Source organism: Pseudonaja textilis, chromosome 1 (genome assembly GCF_049901715.1).
Source record: "Pseudonaja textilis isolate UNSWEBS1 chromosome 1, rPseTex1.2, whole genome shotgun sequence".
Lineage (NCBI taxonomy): Eukaryota > Metazoa > Chordata > Lepidosauria > Squamata > Elapidae > Pseudonaja > Pseudonaja textilis.
Window position 1 is genome coordinate 317,971,116 of NC_141990.1, and position 17,209 is coordinate 317,988,324.

The 17,209-nt window shown below is 48.2% G+C and overlaps 1 protein-coding gene across 2 annotated transcripts in view; it reads right to left on the reverse strand.

The window, feature by feature from the left end:
• Positions 1-784: 784 nt before the first annotated feature.
• Positions 785-17,209, reverse strand: part of FBN3 (fibrillin 3) — a 160,482-nt gene continuing 144,057 nt past the window's right edge. Inside the window, exons 56-63 of one of the 2 annotated variants that reach the window (XM_087922591.1) lie at positions 15,373-15,498; positions 12,456-12,578; positions 12,208-12,324; positions 9,612-9,740; positions 7,593-7,712; positions 4,759-4,990; positions 4,112-4,276; positions 785-1,177 (exon numbers count right to left, since the gene is read on the reverse strand). In XM_087922591.1, the coding sequence (XP_087778717.1) occupies positions 796-1,177; positions 4,112-4,276; positions 4,759-4,990; positions 7,593-7,712; positions 9,612-9,740; positions 12,208-12,324; positions 12,456-12,578; positions 15,373-15,498 (1,394 nt within the window). In that variant the 3' untranslated portion in view covers positions 785-795. Of the gene's footprint in view, positions 1,178-4,107; positions 4,277-4,758; positions 4,991-7,592; positions 7,713-9,611; positions 9,741-12,207; positions 12,325-12,455; positions 12,579-15,372; positions 15,499-17,209 lie in introns of both variants that reach the window. The other variant, XM_087922592.1, reaches the window with a different exon arrangement.

Genomic DNA, 17,209 nt, shown 5'->3' on the forward strand with positions numbered 1-17,209 from the left:
ACCGAGGCCATCTTAGCTGAGGGCGGGGACACAGGATGGCAGGTTCCTCTGCCTCAGAGGACAACGAAGCAGGCCCGGCTGTCCTGGGTTCAAGGCACGCGGAGTGCGACCTGGGCGAAGAGGAAACACATGGGAGGTCATGGGGGTTTTTGTTTTTTTTTCTTTGGTTCGGCCTCGGGATGCCCGTCTTCCACGCCAGCCATTTCGTGCCGGTCCCAATTCACTCCTAGCATGTGTTAGCCATGGAAGCGAGCGGATTTCGAAGGGGGGGTGGAGTGGGGGGGTGGAGCACCCAGGTCAAGCGAGGGACGCCACCGAAGGGATTGAAGGCGGAGAGACACGGCCGGAGGGTCATCGGAGCGGCCCTCGGGACTTCTCCTAGGTCCGTGATGGCGAACCGGTGGCCCGCGGGCCAGAGGTGGCGCACAGAGCTCTCTTTGTGGGCAGGCGCACTGGCCGCCAGCTGGTCTTCGGTTTCCGGTGCTCCGTCCTGTGCACAGGTGTTCCCTCGCACCCGGGTCCCAGTTTGGGCGCTCGATGCCGAAAAGGTTGGCCATCACTGTCCTCGGGGGCTAGGAGGCAGCTGGACGGAGAGGGGGCCCTTGTTGAGGAGGGGGCCAGAGGTACCCAAAGGCTGGGCTGGGATCAACAGTGGGGGGATGGGGGTCCTTCGAGGCCCCCCCCCCGGGAGGCGGAGGTCGGACGCTGAAAGAGCTGGAGGCGGCGGAGGAGGAGGAGGGTCGCAAGGGAGCGTGTTTCCGCCTGGGCCCGGGTCTGGGGTCTCTGAGAAGGGGCCTAAAAGAGGTGAAGTCGCAGCTTCATCTTCAGGGCTCGGCCTGTCTCTCCGGCCACAGAGTCGAAGTCCTTGGCGGCCTCCGGTTTCGGCAGTTCTCGCAGGCGGGACAGGGCCACGCTGACGATCTCCAAGAAGTAGGTCCCGGGGGCGGCCGGCTTGCGGCCCACGTGGAGATAGCTCAGGCCCTCTTTCTCCCGGATGCGGAAGTGCCCGTCGCTGTTGCCCTGCGCAATGACGTAGCGGATGTGGTTCTCCAGGGATGCCACGGCGGGAAGGAGCTCCAGGATGTGAGCCTTCCGGCCCAGGTCCGAAAGATTCAAGGCGAACACCAGGGGCGCTTCCACATCGATGCTGCCCAAGCTCAGCCCGGGATCCTGCCACAGGGAAGAAACGGGGAGAGGGTCAGATGGTCAAGGGTTTTTTTTTTGGTGGGGGGGGCTTTTTAGCCAGGACAAAGGCTTGGGAGCACTGGGGAGTGAGGGGTGGGAAACCACAAGGCCCCCTCTTGGGCCCAGGACAGTTCTAGGTCTTCAGAATCGTCTTTGGGACAGATTAGCCAACGTTGAAAGGGAGCCCGAAGGTCATCTAGTCCAACCCCCCGCCCAAGCAGGAGTCCCTACACTGTTTAACAGATTAACAGAGTTGGAAGGGATCCTGTAGGTCATCTAGTCCAACCCCCCGCCCAAGCAGGAGTCCCTACACTGTTTAACAGATTAACAGAGTTGGAAGGGATCCTGTAGGTCATCTAGTCCAACCCCCCGGCCAAGCAGGAGACCCTACATCATTTCTGACAGATGGCAGCCCAGTCTCTTCTTGAAAGCCTCCAGGACGCTTTATAAAGCTTTAGTAAGGAACAGGCTGGACAACCGTTTGTCTGAAATGCTATAGGGTCTCCTGCTTGAGCAAGGGGTTGGACTAGAAGACCTCCAAGGTCCCTTCCAGTTCTGTTCTGATTGACTGAAACTTCCTTCTACAGATAGTCCTCATTTACCAACTTTATTCAGCAACCATTATCTTATTTTATCTTATTTTATCTTATTTTATCTTATTTTATCTTATTTTATCTTATTTTATCTTATCTTATCTTATCTTATCTTATCTTATCTTATCTCTTCTCATCTCATATCTTATTTTATCTTATCTTATCTTATCTTATATCTTATCTTTTATCTTATCTTATCTTAGCTCTTATCTCTTATCTCTTATCTCTTATCTTATCTTATCTTATATCTCATCTCATCTCATCTTATCATCTTATATTATCTTATCTTATCCTCTTCTCATCTCATCATCTCTTCTTATCTTTTCTCACCTCATCTCACCTCATCTTATAGCTAACACCCAAGAAGATAGGCTCAAGATCCAGAGGGATCTTGACAGACTTGAACACTGGTCCGTATCTAACAAAATTATTAGGAATATGAGTCACCTAACAGGTATTTGGGTTAGAAATATATAGACCAGGATAAACATTTTAGTACTATGTCTTTAAGGGATTGCAAAAACTGCAACTGGGTGTGGTTTTTCAAACGGCCATAAAATGGAGCCAGAAACCTGGATTGTCTTAGTCTTAATCTTAGTCTTAATAGTGTCTCAGTCTCTGTTTCCTTCTGTTGGAAAGTATTGCTGTTCCTCCATTTTTCCTAATTGACTGCTATTTCTGGATTTAATGTAAGTCTGATACCGAATTATTTTTGACACTAGACTTTGTTACTGAATTATCCCTGGATTGAAAAACTGACTGATTTACCTGTGAATGACTTTGGACTGCCTATTTTGAATTTTGCTTAAACTTTCTGAAAGTAAAAACCTACATTTACTGTACAGTGTATCTGTGTACTGCATGTGTATTATTCAAACACTCCTCTCAAATACGTCTCCCTGTATGCGCTCATTCTCCTAACGGGGAATTACCTCAACAAAAATGAAATTCAACGTAGACAAAAGTAAAGTCCTACACTTAGGCAAGAAAAACCCAAAGGACACATACAGACTGGGTGAAACCAGGCTCAATAGCAGGAACTGGGAGGGGGATCTCGGAGTCTTAGGGGACAACCAGTTAAATATGAGCCAGCCGTGTGCAGCAGCAGCCAAAAAAACCAACGCAATCCTAAATTGATTTAACAGAGGGATACAATCGAGATCAAGGGAAGTACTAATCACACCCTATAAAGCCTTAGTAAGGCCACACCTAGAGTCCTGCATCCACTTTTGGTCACCACATAATAAAAAAGATGTTGAGACTCTAGAAAAAGTACAGAGAAGAGCAACCAGGATGATGAGGGGACTGGAGGCTGAAACATACGAATAACGGTTGCAGGAACTGGGCTTGGCTAGTCTAGGGAAGAAAAGAACCACGGGAGACATGATAGAGGTCTTCCAATATTTGAGGGAGGGGCTGACCCAGAGAGGAGGAGGAGGAGGAGGAGGAGGGGGTCAAGCTATTTTCTAAAGCACCCAAAGGCCAGATAAGGAATAATGGATGGAAACTGACCAAGCAGAGATTCAACCTGGAAATAAGAAGAAACTTTCTGACAGTGAGAACAATCAACCCATGGAACAGAAGTTGCCTTTGGAAGTTGTGGGAGCTTCATCCCTGGAGGTTTTCAAGAAGAGACTGGACTGCCATCTGTCAGAAATGGTGTAGGGTCTCCCGCTTGGGCAGGGGGTTGGACTAGATGACCTACAAGGTCCCTTCCAACCCTGATTATCTGTTTATCACCATCCTATCCTATCCTATCTCATCCAGGATGGATGTCCTTAAGTCTGGCCGGCCTGTCACATTTCCTTTCACGATTGCACCATTCGACGCCTGAGTTGCCGGCCTCGGTTGCGGTCAGTAAGCGAGGAACTAGCTGGATCTGAACAAAATGGCAATTAAGGAGGGGGAAAGAAATGGATTAGGTGACGGACACGTCCCGTGAGGACTCTTAAGATGAATTGTCACATCTCTTGAGAAAGAGGAACGAGAATTCAGTGAACCGAACGGAAGAACGCGACGAGCACTCCCCAGCGAGGTCCAAAAGGATCCCCCCCCACTCCCTGATCCAAGCCCTTCCCTCTTTTTATGGGTGAGGGGAGTACGTGGGTTAAAAAATGGGTAGGGGGTTTCGTTCACAGCCACCCTGAGGTTGTATTTTTTTGCCCCTCCACGGAGGCGCCTTGATTAGATGAGCAACGATGTAGAAAAAGCGGGAGAAAATAAAACGAGAAGAATGTAAATCCTAAGAATGAGGAGGGGGGGGAGAAATCATTTGAAAGCAGCCCTCGTGTTTTGGGAGAGGGGGTCCCCCTCTGGTCTGAGGACATACCTGGTGGCCTTGGGTGCCATTCACGCTGCGCCGCTGGCGACCCCTCTTGGGGTATCCGTTGATTTTGCATTCGTAACAGGCCTCCGGAGACAACAGGTTCTCTTCGTCCTCTTCTGGGGGGGCCGGGAAATAGCTCTCCTTGGCGAACCCCAGTCCTGAGACACAGTGCCTGGGGAAGGGGGGGAGGGGTATAAGAACATGAATTGGGGGTGGGGATCTTGAAAGGATTTTTTGGGGGGGTTGTCTTGTTGGAGAAGGATCGGCAGAAACTGGAGGTGGAGTTAAACAAGCGATCAGCCTAGAATCCCTACATAGTCACAACTGGTCTGCTGTCTCACAATATTTGTGTGCGCGTGTGTGTGTCTTTTTATGACCCCCGTTAATTCCTTGCATCGGGGTGGAGTCTGGGTAACTGAATGGAGCGGACTGTTGACTGGCCGGATGCCTTTCCTGTTGCCGGCGCGGAGTTTTATTCGGCAGATACGTTCATGCCCAGAAAGAGAAATATCTGCCGCTACCTAGGATCGAATTCACAGCCTCCTGATTGTGAGGCGAGAGCTCTGCCTCTCAGGCCACCACGCCACGTGCCCTGCTCTCTCACAACTGCCCTACGGAAACGCGACGGGGGGGGGGAGAAAGGGAGACGCTTACCCTTGCCCTGCCCGGAAATAGCCAGTGGGGCAGCCGCAGAGGTAGCCCCCTTCAGTGTTGGAACATCCGTAGCTGCAGGGGCTCCCTCCGGCTGCGCACTCATTCACATCCTGGCAGCCCCCCAGGGCTTGGTCGAAGTCGAAGCCGGACGGACAGACGCACTTGAAGCTTCCCAGGGTGTTGTAACAAGAGGCCGAACCGCAGACCGCTGAGCTGGAGCACTCGTTCTCATCTGGGGAGAGAAGAGGAGGAGGGGGAGGGCTACTTACCAGCGGGCGAGTTCCCCGACTGTCCCTGAAGCTGGGGTGGGATTCTACCGGTTTGGACCAGTTTGAGCGAACAGGTAGTTCCAGTGATCATTCGCCGCCCCCCCGCTCACCCGCCCCTGCCGTAGTCCAGGGGTCGCCAACCTTTTGGACCTCAGGGACCACTAAACTCATAGTTTTTAAATCCTGGGGACCACTAATGTGAATTTTGACTGAGGGTGACTTGCTGACGTTGGTGGGAGAGAGAGAGAAAGAAAGAGAGAGAGGGGAGAGAGATGGGGGAGAGGAGAGAGAGGAGAGAGAGAGAGAGAGGAGAGAGAGAAAGAGAGAGGAGAGAGAGAGGGGGGAGAGAGAGAGAAAGAAAGAGAGGGAGAGAGATGGGGGAGAGGGAGAGAGAGAGAGAGAGAAAGAGAGAGAGAGAGAGAGGGGGGAGAGAGAGAAGAAAGAGGGACAGAGAGAGAGAGAGAGACAGAGAGAAAGAGGGACAGAGAGAGAGAGTGACAGAGAGAGAGAGAGGGAGAGAGAGAGAGGGAGAGCGAGGGGGAGAGAGGGAGAGAGAGAGGGAGAGAGAGAGAGGAGAGAGAGAGGAGAGAAAGAGAGAGAGGGAGAGGGAGGGAGAGAGAGGGAGAGCGAGGGGGAGAGAGGGAGAGAGAGAAGAGAGAGAGGGAGGGAGAGAGGGAGTGGGAGAGAGAGGGAGAGAAGGGGAGAGAGCAGGAGAGAGAGAAAGAGAGAGAGGGGGGGAGAGAGAGGGGGAGAGAGAGGGAGAGAAAGAGAGAGAGAGAGGGGAGAGAGAGAGAGAGGGAGAGAGAGAGAGAGAGAGAAGGGAGGAGAGAGGGAGAGAGAGAGAAAGAGAGAGGGGGAGAGAGAGAGAGAGAGAGAGAAATTCCCCACCCCGTTTTCCTACCGATCGATTGTTCTTTATTTGGGATCACAGGATACCGTCTCCAGCTCTGTTCTCAGGGGAGAGAGAGAGAGAGACTTTTGGCTTCATGCAAGGAAAACAGCAGGAGCTGCAGAAGTCTTTTTTTTTTTCTCTCCCCAAACTCCGCCAGAAATGAGTCTTTGCCGGCGCAGCTTCTTGGAGCAGGAAGCCTTGCAGGGTCCCCAAGACTCAGTTTGGGGGGAGAGAAAGAAAGACTTCTGCTGCTTTCCTTGCGTGCAGCCAAAAGCAGAAGAAGGAAGAAGCAGGAAGAAGTAGCCCGGCGGCCAGGCCAGGAGCGCTGGGGGCAAGTGGAGCCAGTTCTCCCCTCCTCCTTTCTCCCCTCCCCTCACTCCCTCGTATTGTTCTCAATGCAAGCGATGCAAGCCTTGTGTTCCTGCGCAGGCTGGATTAACTGTTTTGAAGGGTGTTTGGGGGATGACATTTCTCTGCGGACCACCAACATTTTCTCTCAGACCACCAGTGGGCTGTGGCCCACCGGTTGGCGACCGCTGCCCTAGCCTGTCCTTTAGCGTGCTACAGGTGTTACAGCGGTCGAATCCCACCCCTGCCCTAAAGCGCTATGGATCAATCCTGGTTTATTTGGGAGCGGTCCTTGCTACTCTCTGAGCTTGGTGGTTCAATCCTGGTTTATTTGGGAGCGGTCCTTGCTACTCTCTGAGCTTGGCGGTTTTCCTGTAGACATTTTATTACCCAACTAGGTAACATCATAGGGCTGTGTATGTGTGTATTTTTTTTTAAAAAAAATTTTTTTAATTATTTTTGTTTGGAGGTTGATGAGGGTGGGACCGGCAATGCCTCCACCCCAAAACAGAAGACCCAGAGGGTTTTTGGGAAGAGAAATGTTGAGTTTCTTAGCCTGGCACCCTATGGCTCTGATCCTGTATGTAGGCAGGAATGTAGGCCATGCTGTAACCGTGGCTGGGGATGATGGGAATGAAATCCTGATGGTCAAATGTGGCTTCTAGGTTCTTGCCTCAGTCTGCTGGAGCCCCAATGAAGCAAACAAGACAAGAGAGATCGTTGAAATTATCCAGTGCCACGATACGACAAAACCCATGTTGCTAACCTTACGAGGTCCATCCTGCTGGAGCCCAATGAAGTCTCGAGAAAAGGAAGGCCGTTGAGTGCATGAATACTACAAAACCCATGTTGCTAGCCTTACTAGGTCCATCCTGCCGGAGCCCCATGAAGCCTCCGAGACAAGGAAGGCCGTTGAGTGCATGAATACTACAAAACCCATGTTTCAAGCCTTACGAGGTCCATCCTGCTGGAGCCCCATGAAGCCTCCGAGACAAGGAAGGCCATTGAACATATGAATACTACAAAACCCATGCTTCAAGCCTTACGAGGTCCATCCTGCTGGAGCCCCATGAAGCCTCCGAGACAAGGAAGGCCGTTGAGTGCATGAATACTACAAAACCCATGTTTCAAGCCTTATGAGGTCTATCCTGCTGGAGCCCCATGAAGCCACCGAGACAAGGAAGGCCGTTGAGTGCATGAATACTACAAAACCCATGTTTCAAGCCTTACGAGGTCCATCCTGCCAGAGCCCCATGAAGCCTCCGAGACAAGGAAGAACAAGGAGTATAGCCACAGTACTCCGAGGCGCCCCCGGATCTACTCACCCACGCACTGGTTCCACTGGTAGTGCTGGATGTAGCCTTGGGGGCAGCCGCAGCGGTATCCACCGAGCACGTTCTGACACCCGTGCTGACACCGGTGATTCCCGTCACACTCGTCCACGTCTGTGCCGAAAGACACGGGGATAAAACTCTCCAGTCAGGGCAGCCCTTTGCTCTCACGTGCCGTTGCTACAAATACCCCTCCGTCATTTGCAATGGGTTTTCTGATCGATAAGAGAGCTGGAAGGGACCCGGGAGGTCTTCTAGACCAGCCCCCTGGTTTAAACAGGAGACCCTAGACCATTTCAGACAAGTGGCTGTCCAGTCTCTTCTTACAAGCCTCCAGGGATGAAGCACACCCGCCACTTCTTGTGGCAAGCAGTTCCACTGGTTTATTTGTCCTCCCTGTTAGGACGCTTCTGCTTAATTCCAGGTTACTCCTCTCCTGGATTAGCTAGCATCCATCTGTTGCTTCTTGTCCTGCCCTTCTGTTACTTTGGAAAATAATTAGACCCCCCCTCTTCTTCGGGGCAGCCCCTTCAATCCTGCTATCCTGTCATCCCTAATTCTTCTTCTTTTTTCAGACTAGCCAAACCCAAATCCCGCAACCGTTCTTCGTATGGCTTTTAGCCTCCAGTTTCCCTGATCCTCTTAGTGGCTCTTCTCTGCGCTCTTCCCAAAGTCTCAACATCTTCTTTATAGTGGGGTGGACCAAAACCAGATGCAGTTATTCCAGGTGTGGCCTTACTAAGGCTTTACAAAATGGTGCTAAGACTTCGTGTGATTTTGATTCTATCCCGTTGTTTATACAACCCAGGATTGTATTTGCTTTTTGGGGCTGCTGCCTCATGTTTAAAGGATCGATCGTCCACTAGGACTCCCAGGCCTTAAGACTTCACACAATTTTGATTCTACGTCTCTTTTTATATAAACTGTACAAGTTGGTACCTATCTATCTATCTATCTATCTATCTATCTATCTATCTATCTATCTATATCTATCTATCTATCTATCTATCTATCTATCTATCTATCTATCTATCTATCTTATCTATCTATCTTTCTATTTATCTATCTCTCTATCTCTATCTATCCATCATCTATCTATCTTTCTATTTATCTATCTCTATCTATCTCTATCTCTCTATTATCTCTATCTACCTATCTTTTATCTGTCTCTTTCTCTTTCTTTCTATCTCTATCTATCTATCTTTTATCTATCTGTCTCTCTATCTTTGTATCTATCCATCTCTCTCTCTATTATCTCCATCTATCTTTTTATCTCTATCTCACTATCTATCTTTGTATCTATAATCTATCTCTATCTATCTAATATCTATATTTATCTTTCTATCTCTCCTTCCTCTTTATCTATTATCTATCTCTATCTATCTATCATCTATCTATCTATCTATCTATCTATCTATCTATCTATCTATCTATCTATCTATCTATCTATCTATCTATCTATCTATCTATCTATCTATCTATCTATCTATCTTCTCTCTCTCTCTCTCTCTCTCTTTATCTATCTATCTATCTATCTATCTATCTATCTATCTATCTATCTATCTATCTATCTATCTATCTATCTATCTATCTATCTATCTATCTTTATGTATCTCTCCTCTATCTCTCTTTCTATTCTATCTGTCTGTCTATCTATCTATCTATCTATCTATCTATCTATCTATCTATCTATCTATCTATCTATCTATCTATCTATCATCTATCTATCTCTCCTATCTATCTATGATCCATATCTATCTCTCCTCTATCTCTTTCTATTCTTTCTATCTGTCTGTCTATCTATCTATCTATCTATCTATCTATCTATCTATCTATCTATCTATCTATCATCTATCTATCTTTGTATCTATTATCTCTCTCTCTCTCTCTCTCTCTCTCTCTCTAATCATCTATACTATATATAGCTATATATGTGGTAAACTATGTTTCTGACGCCCGTGTTCCACTCCCCCCTCCCACACCCACACGGGGATGTGTGGATGGGACACACACCTTCGCAACTGCTTCCTGAGTTATCCAGGGTAAATCCCTTCTGGCATTCGCAGTTGTAGCTGCCGGGGGTGTTCAGACAGTGTCCTTTGGACCCGCACAATGTTGGCTGAGCGTTGCACTCGTTGTTGTCTAGAGGGGATCAAAAATGAAAGGGAGTGAGTGATTCTAGGGAAAAGGCAGACACGGTACCAGGCACAGAACCAACTGCATGGTGGAAGGCATCTCTGAGCTGTCTGCAGCTTGGCTCGTTTGCTAGAGAGACCTATTTTCCAAGCAAGCACTTTCTCTAGGCTGTCTGTATTGAGAATGTGGGGGACCATGTTGTAAAACTGTTGTAAACAGCCCAGAATCACTTAGGTGAGATGGACAGTGTAAACACTTCATGAATAAATAAAGGTTGCAGGTGAATTCACACCTGGCACCTGAGCGCGGAGGGCAGCTTCAGCCAGATAAGCCATGACAGGAACACAGATAAGCCACGACAATACAAGATAAATCCACGATTTGCTCCCAACAACTTGCTGTGCGCAATTTCCCTTTTTAAACATTGTGTTCCCAGCTGCAGCTAATGAAGGGAATCAGGGCCCTTTCCTTCCCTGTAAGCCATGCAACTCCTGTTGCTCCCTTCTCCATTCCTCCCTGTGTGCCCTAGGATGAAGAGGAGGCGGGCCTGGGTCTTCCTCCGAATTCCCTCTTCCTCGCTCTACCTCTCCCCTGCTCTGCCCAGCCGGACTTTGCCCTTCCCCAGTTTCCTCCACAGCCAACAGAGCCACGCTCCCACTTCCTGTCAAGCTGCTCGGCCTCCCCTTGGAATCAGATTCTGACAAGGACATGACAGACGGTCTGAAATGGCCGTAAGTGTGAGGAGAGATCGTATCTCACTTCCTTAGTGCTGTTGTAACTTTGAGTGTCACTAAACGAGCAGTTGTAAGTCACCCATCATTGCCTCAAATTGGCAGCAGACTTTTCCCACCCACCCCTACTTAGGAAGGAGAGAAAAAATACGCGCAACTTGAAAATAAACGTTAGCAAAACGAAACAGACTGGCAGTCAAACCTTCCACTCAAGAGCGTTCGGGGTTGTTTTTTTTTTTCACCAAATGTAAGCCATAAACCACAATTTAATTTTCTTTTTAATCCTGGCTTAAGATCCGAACACACCCCATACAGGGGTGGGCTTCACATTTTTTAGCAAGGGCTCTCTGCCCTAATGACTGGCTTGGGTGGGCGTGGCTGTGTGGCCATGTGGCTGCGTGGGCGTGGCCAACTCAGTGTCACTTCTCACTACTTTGCCCTAATTATCTCTATCTCTATTTCTATTTCTATCTCTATATCTATCTATCTATCTATCTATCTATCTATCTATCTATCTATCCCAAAAAGTCATTTTATTATTATTTTTTTAAGTTTTTTATTTTAACAACAAACAAAACAACATAAGACATACAACATAAAGCATAAAAACATCATCTTTCTTCATAAATTTACAAACAGTGTATCGGTTGGTTTACCACTTTTTTTGTGTGCATCCATTTCCTAAATGCTAATATAATTATATTACATAATAACTCATATTATCAATCAATAATTGTATAACCTAATATCATCACTAAGAAATCATTTATCTATAATTTTATTAATTCATACTTTAACGAGATAACTATAATTTACTTAATTTATTTTGCAATGAATCGTAAGATCATACCAAATCTATCTTAATAAAGTTTTATAAAAATAATATCAAAAAAAATTATATCCTAAGTCTAAATGTTCTATTATTATGTTTTATTATCTAACCATTGATAAAAAAGATCCCAAACTTCATAAAATTGTTTATTTTCTTGTTCTCTAATTTCAAATGTCAATTTACTCATTTCAGCACAATCCAATATTTTCTTAATAATTTCTTCCTCTGATGGAATTTTCTCACTCTTCCAGTTTTTAGCAAATACAATCCTAGCCGCTGTTAATACATTTACAATCAAATACTTCAAATTTTTATTATATGTATCAGGTAAGATTCCCAATAAAAAAATCTCTGGTTTCAAGCCTATATGTGTCTTTATCATTTTTTCCAACCATATGCGAATTTTAGTCCAATATTTTCTAGCATCCTCACAAGTGTCATTTTATTATTTTGTGCATTTAATTTAATACTTTAATAAAAGACTGGGTGAAACCAGGCTTACTAGCAGTGACTGTGAGGGAAATCTTGGGAGTCATCGTGGAATTTCTGGTGAGTTACGTGATTCCTATTATTTGGGAATTAATCCCCTCAGAGGCTTGTGGCTATGTTAGCCGATTTTCTCAATGGCTCTCCCTCCCAGGCGCTGAGTGGATTGTTTATCTAGCTTGCCACACTCTTACGAGGTGTGAAATGCTCTTGGCTGAATGCCCAGAAGTTCAATTAAGCCTACTAAGAGCTTTCCCTGGCTGCTTGTCTTTCGGAGGTTATTAGGGGCTCTCCAAGCCCCGCAGAGTTTTAGCTAGGAGCTCTCCCGAGTCCCGGCAAGCCCCCCCCCCTGACTCCATGCAACCCCCAATTCTGTTTTTTTTGGGGGTAACGACACTTTAAAAGTCAGAAACAGATCACTCACCGATGCAGGAAGAATGGTGCTGGGTGAATCCCGGGGGGCATTTGCAGTTGAAGCCCCCAATGACATTCACACAAAGGAACTGACAATTGTGCTGCTTTGTGGAACACTCGTCCAAATCTGGAAATAAAAAAAAAAAGGCGAGATTACCAGAAGAAGAGAGATGGACTAGATGACCCTATAAGGTCCCTTCCAACTCTGATTATCGGTGGTAAAACAATTTGAATCCCACCATCTGCCCACGATCTCACCTTTGCATGTCTTGCCATCTTCCTGCAGGATGTACCCTCTGGGGCAGGAACACTGGAAGCTGCCCTTCGAATTCTTGCATATGAAATTGCAGGGCTTGGGGGACTGGCTGCACTCATCCAGGTCTAAAGGGGGGAGCAGGGTGGAAGGGAGATGGAGAAAGGGAGGAAGGGTCCAAGTGGCTTAAGGGGTCCTTCTCATTCCTCCAAAGCCCTCGGCTTTACGACCGAAGGTTCCGTGGCTAAGCGAGACCATGGTGTGTCAGGAAATTGGCGAGTCGGAAAAAGCGTTCCCGGGTTCTTTCTGTTTTGTTTTGTGTTTGTGTGAGCATGTGTGTGCTTGTTTGCGTGTGTGTGTGTGTGTGTGTGTGTGTGTGTGTGTGTGTACAGGTAGTCCTTGATATACAACCATAACAGAGCCTGCCCATTATGGAGACTGTCCATTACGGTTTTATGGTTGTTCGTTGTGATGGTTGTACATTCACATTCTCATATGTGACAGCCATTAAGTGAATGTGGTGGTTGCTAAAGGAACGCCGTTGTCATTAAACAAACACCTCAGTCATTAAGTGAACCCATTGTTTGCTATGGAGTAAAGGGTGTAGCTGTCAGGATTCCAGCAGTTACCCCAATTAAATAACTCCTGAGTCTTGAGCCCAACTTCTAAAACTTCAAAAGATTTATTGGGAGTTAACATGTCGGCATGACCTGGGTGTGGCCGACTCTGAGACCCGTAATTCACTGTCACCCTTGACCCTGGTTTTTCCCCACATCCTGGGTGTATTATAATTCATATTTTCCAACGAAACGCATCCATAGCCAAGAGTCATCAATCATACTCTCCAATTAGAGATCTGCATGGCATATAAACTCCAGTTGCTTAGTTATAATCTTTGCAAGATATGAATGGAATGCACTTTCGATTTCCAAGTTGCCGCACTGCTCTTTCAAACTCCTTCCCCCCTCTCTTTCTGTTGGCAACTATAAAACGGGCATAGAAATGTTTTATGAGTTGACAAGGTGAGCCTGCGCGCCACCGTTGTTAAGTGAATCCGTGCAGTGGCCGACACGGTGTTGAAGTGTGAATCTGGCTCCCTCCGCTTCCCCTCGGTGGTCTTGGCTGGCTGGAAGGCCTTAAAAAGGGGATCTCTACAACCATCGTAAAGAGGAACCAGGTTGTCAAGTGTTTCAAATTTTGGTCCTGTCACTATACTGGAATGGTCATAAGAGTGAAAAACGGAAGGAAAGTCACTTTTTCCTCCCTGTACTGTTGTAAATTTGAGCGGTCCCTAAAGAAATGGTCTTAGACTTAGTGACTTTGGGTGGGCAGGTGGGCTGAAGCCCGCTGAGGGGCTTCGTCTCTCGCTTTGGATGCTCTGATGTACAGCGAGGATTTCTTGATGCCCTCAGAGTTGGTCGGTGGAAGTCAGGTCATTAAATTCAAGATGGTGGCTGCAAGGGGGGGCAACCGGAACCTCCACCCCCTTTCCTTCTCAGCCCTTGGGCAGGGGTGAGATTCTACCGGTTCACACCGGTTCTATAGAACCGGTTGTTACGATTTTTCGGAGAACCAGCAAATCGTGCCCCCGGCTGGCCCCGCCCCTCTCTGCACACCCCTCCCCACCCGGTCAGTCCTTAACATGCTTGCGCGACATTGCGCACAGGCCCGACATTGCTCACAGGCCCGACATTGCACACAGGCCCGACATGGTGGACTGCGTTCTCCCCCGTCCAGTCACTCTTTAAGGTATTGTTTGCCAACGATCAGCTGTTCCTACGATCAGCTCTGCCGGGATCCCCCTCACTGTCTTACTGCTTCACCCAGGAGGCAAAAAGGGGTGCGTGGGGAATGTGGGGGGGTTGCTGCCTTCCTGGGCCCCAGGAAGAGAGCAAAAACGTTCCCCCGGGAGTCTCTCCTGAGGCCCAGGGGGCAAAAAAAATTGGGAGGGGTGCTGCCAAAAAGAAGCCACTCCCACCCAGTCACATGGTCATGCACACCAAGCTACATCCACAAAACTAGTTGTTAAAACATTTGAATCCCACCCCTGCCCTGGGGGGGCAATCTTCATTTGGGGGCGGTCTTTCCCCAAGACCCTTCTGCCCCAAGGGAATCCCCACACCTCCTCCACCCCTTTTCATCCTCCTCCCTCCCTCCCTCCCTCCCTCCCTTTAAAGTGAGGTCTCAGTATTTTGGATATTGGTGTCATTTAGGTTTTGTGTGGTTTTTACCTTTTAATATTGAAAGCTGCCCAGATTTAACCTTCTGGTAAGATGGATGGCCAGTACATTTTGAAAGAAAGAAAAGAAGTAAAGAAAAGAAAAGAAAAGAAAAGAAGGAAGGAATGAAGGAGGAAAGGGGAGAAAATGGGAATAGGAATAACAGGAAGGAAGGAAGGAAGGAAGGAAGGAAGGAAGGAAGGAAGGAAGGAAGGAAGGAAGGAAGGAAGGAAGGAAGGAAGGAAGAGGGAGGGAGGAAATGGGAATGTGAATGAGAGGAAGGAAGGAGTCAGAGAGAGACAGAGAAAGAAAGGAAAAAGGAGGGAGGGAAGAGGATATTTGATGGGGAATGAAGGAAGGAGAAACACAGAGACAGAGAGAAAGAAAGGAAGAAGGGGGAAGGGAGGGAGGAAGGAAGATATTTGATGGGGAACAAAGGCAGGAAGGAAGGAAAAAGGGAAGGAGGGAGGGAGGAGAGGGAGGGGGGTGGAAGACAGGAAAAAGGGAGGAAGGAAGGAAGGAAAGAAAGAAGAAAAAGGGGAGGGAGGACGAGAGAGAGAGGAGAGGGAAGACGGAAGGAAGGAAAGGGAGGGAGGGAGGGAGGGAGGAAGAAGGAAAGAATGTACCCCATCCCCGTGGAGCAAAGCGGGGGCCCAGCCACAGCAGAAGGGAGCCCGGTGGGTGTGGGGATCAGGCCCCTTACCCTGGCAGAGGGTCCCGGTGATGTCCAGGGTGTAGCCGAGGTCGCAGTGGCAGCGGAAGGAGCCCACGGTGTTGATGCACTGGCCGTGGTGGCAAAGTTTGGGCAGCACTTTGCATTCGTCGATATCTGCCGGTGCCAGGGGGAGAGAAGAGGTTGAGAAGTTTGTGTAGGTGGGGAAAATCCTCCATGAAAACCCAGCAAGACCAACAGCCTTCCCTGTCCCCCCACCCCCACCGAGGGATGGGGTGCAGAGGCCGGGCAGCCGGACCCCCTCCAAACCCCGATCTCCCATACTCCTCCCTGTCCTTGTCCACGAAAACCTTTGGAGTGGAAATGGGGCGATGGTGGGATTTAAGCCGGTTCGGAACGGTTTGTGGGAACCGGTTGTTAAAAAAAATAAAATAAAACTAAATCCCACCACTGAAATGAAATGAGGTAGGGCGCGAGGGCAAGCCGTCCCCACCAGCTGCAACCCCCACCCCACCCCAGAGAAATCAAGAAACTCCTGCATTAAAGGTGCTGCCACCCACAGGTGATAAATGCTATGAAACTCCTTCTAACAGCAAGCAGCTTCCTCGGAATGAGTTACATGGCCTTACCTCAGTCGCAGTGGGGGTATTCTACCGGTTCGGCCCAGTTCTGCCGAGGAGCCGGTAGCAGCGATGAGCAGCGGAGACCAAACCGGTTCTCTCCACCGCTCTGCTGTTGGGCCCACCCGCCCGCCTGGGCTCCCAAACTCACCTTTATCTGCTAAATTTGAAGCGCAGCTGCTTCGCGCGGCGCGGAAGAGCGCCACGCGGCAGCTGCTGAAGCGACTGGGATCATGCAGGCTTGCAGGAGGCGAGTTAGAACATCTCTGCGCCTGCACAAAGTGCGCGTTTGGTGCGCGCGCGCACATGCAAAGTGTGTGCACGCGCGCAGATCCCGCCCACCAAGCCACAACCACCGAACCGGTGGTAAAAACATCTGAATCCCATCACTGCTCAGTCGGGTCGACAGAGAGAACTTGGGCCTGGTTAATCTCTGTCCTGTGCTCAGCTCAAAAGTGAAAGAGAAACTAACTTGCTTGTCTGCTGAAGTCGAGTTGCTGCTCTGCTCTGAACCTGTAACAGGTCTGCTTCTGTTTGAGTTTGTTCCATGTTGGAGGAGTCTACAACTGGTACTGTAAACTTTACTTCATATGTTTATAAAGAAGTTAAACGAAACCACAGCCGTCTGTGTTTTTACTTTTCTGGCGCTGAATTTATGTTGCAAAACTCTGAACAAAAGTTTTATATCAACATAAAAGGTGTCGTTTCAAGAGAAATGAACGCTGCCTCTTGGTGCACCAAGGGCTTCTTGGGGGCAGCAGCCGAGGGAGCTGCGGCTTCCATTCAGTTCAGGAAAAGCCCAAAAGAAGGAAAAATCTCTCTTTTTCTCTCCTTCCTTCCTTCTCTCTCTCCTTTCTTCTTCCTCTCCTTCCTTTCTTCCTTCTCTCTCTTCTCTCTCCTTTCTTTCTTCTTCTTGTCTTCCTTCTTGCTTTCTCTTCTCGCCTGCCTTCCTTTTCTTTCTTTCTCTCTTTGTCTTCTCCCTCCTTCCTTCCTTCCCTTTCTTTTTTTCTTTCCTTCCTTCCTTGTTCTTTTCTTCCTTCCTTTTCTTTCTCTTTTTCTTCCTTCCTTCCTTTTCTCTCTTCTTTCCTCCCTCCCTTGTCTGTGTCTTTTTCTTCTTCCTTTCTCTTTCACTCCTTCCTTCCTTCTTTCTTTCTCTTCTCTCTCCTTCCTTCGTTGCTTCCTTCCCTTTCTTTCTCTTTCTTCTGCCTTCTTTCCTTTTCTCTTCTCTCCTTCTCTCCTTCTTCCTT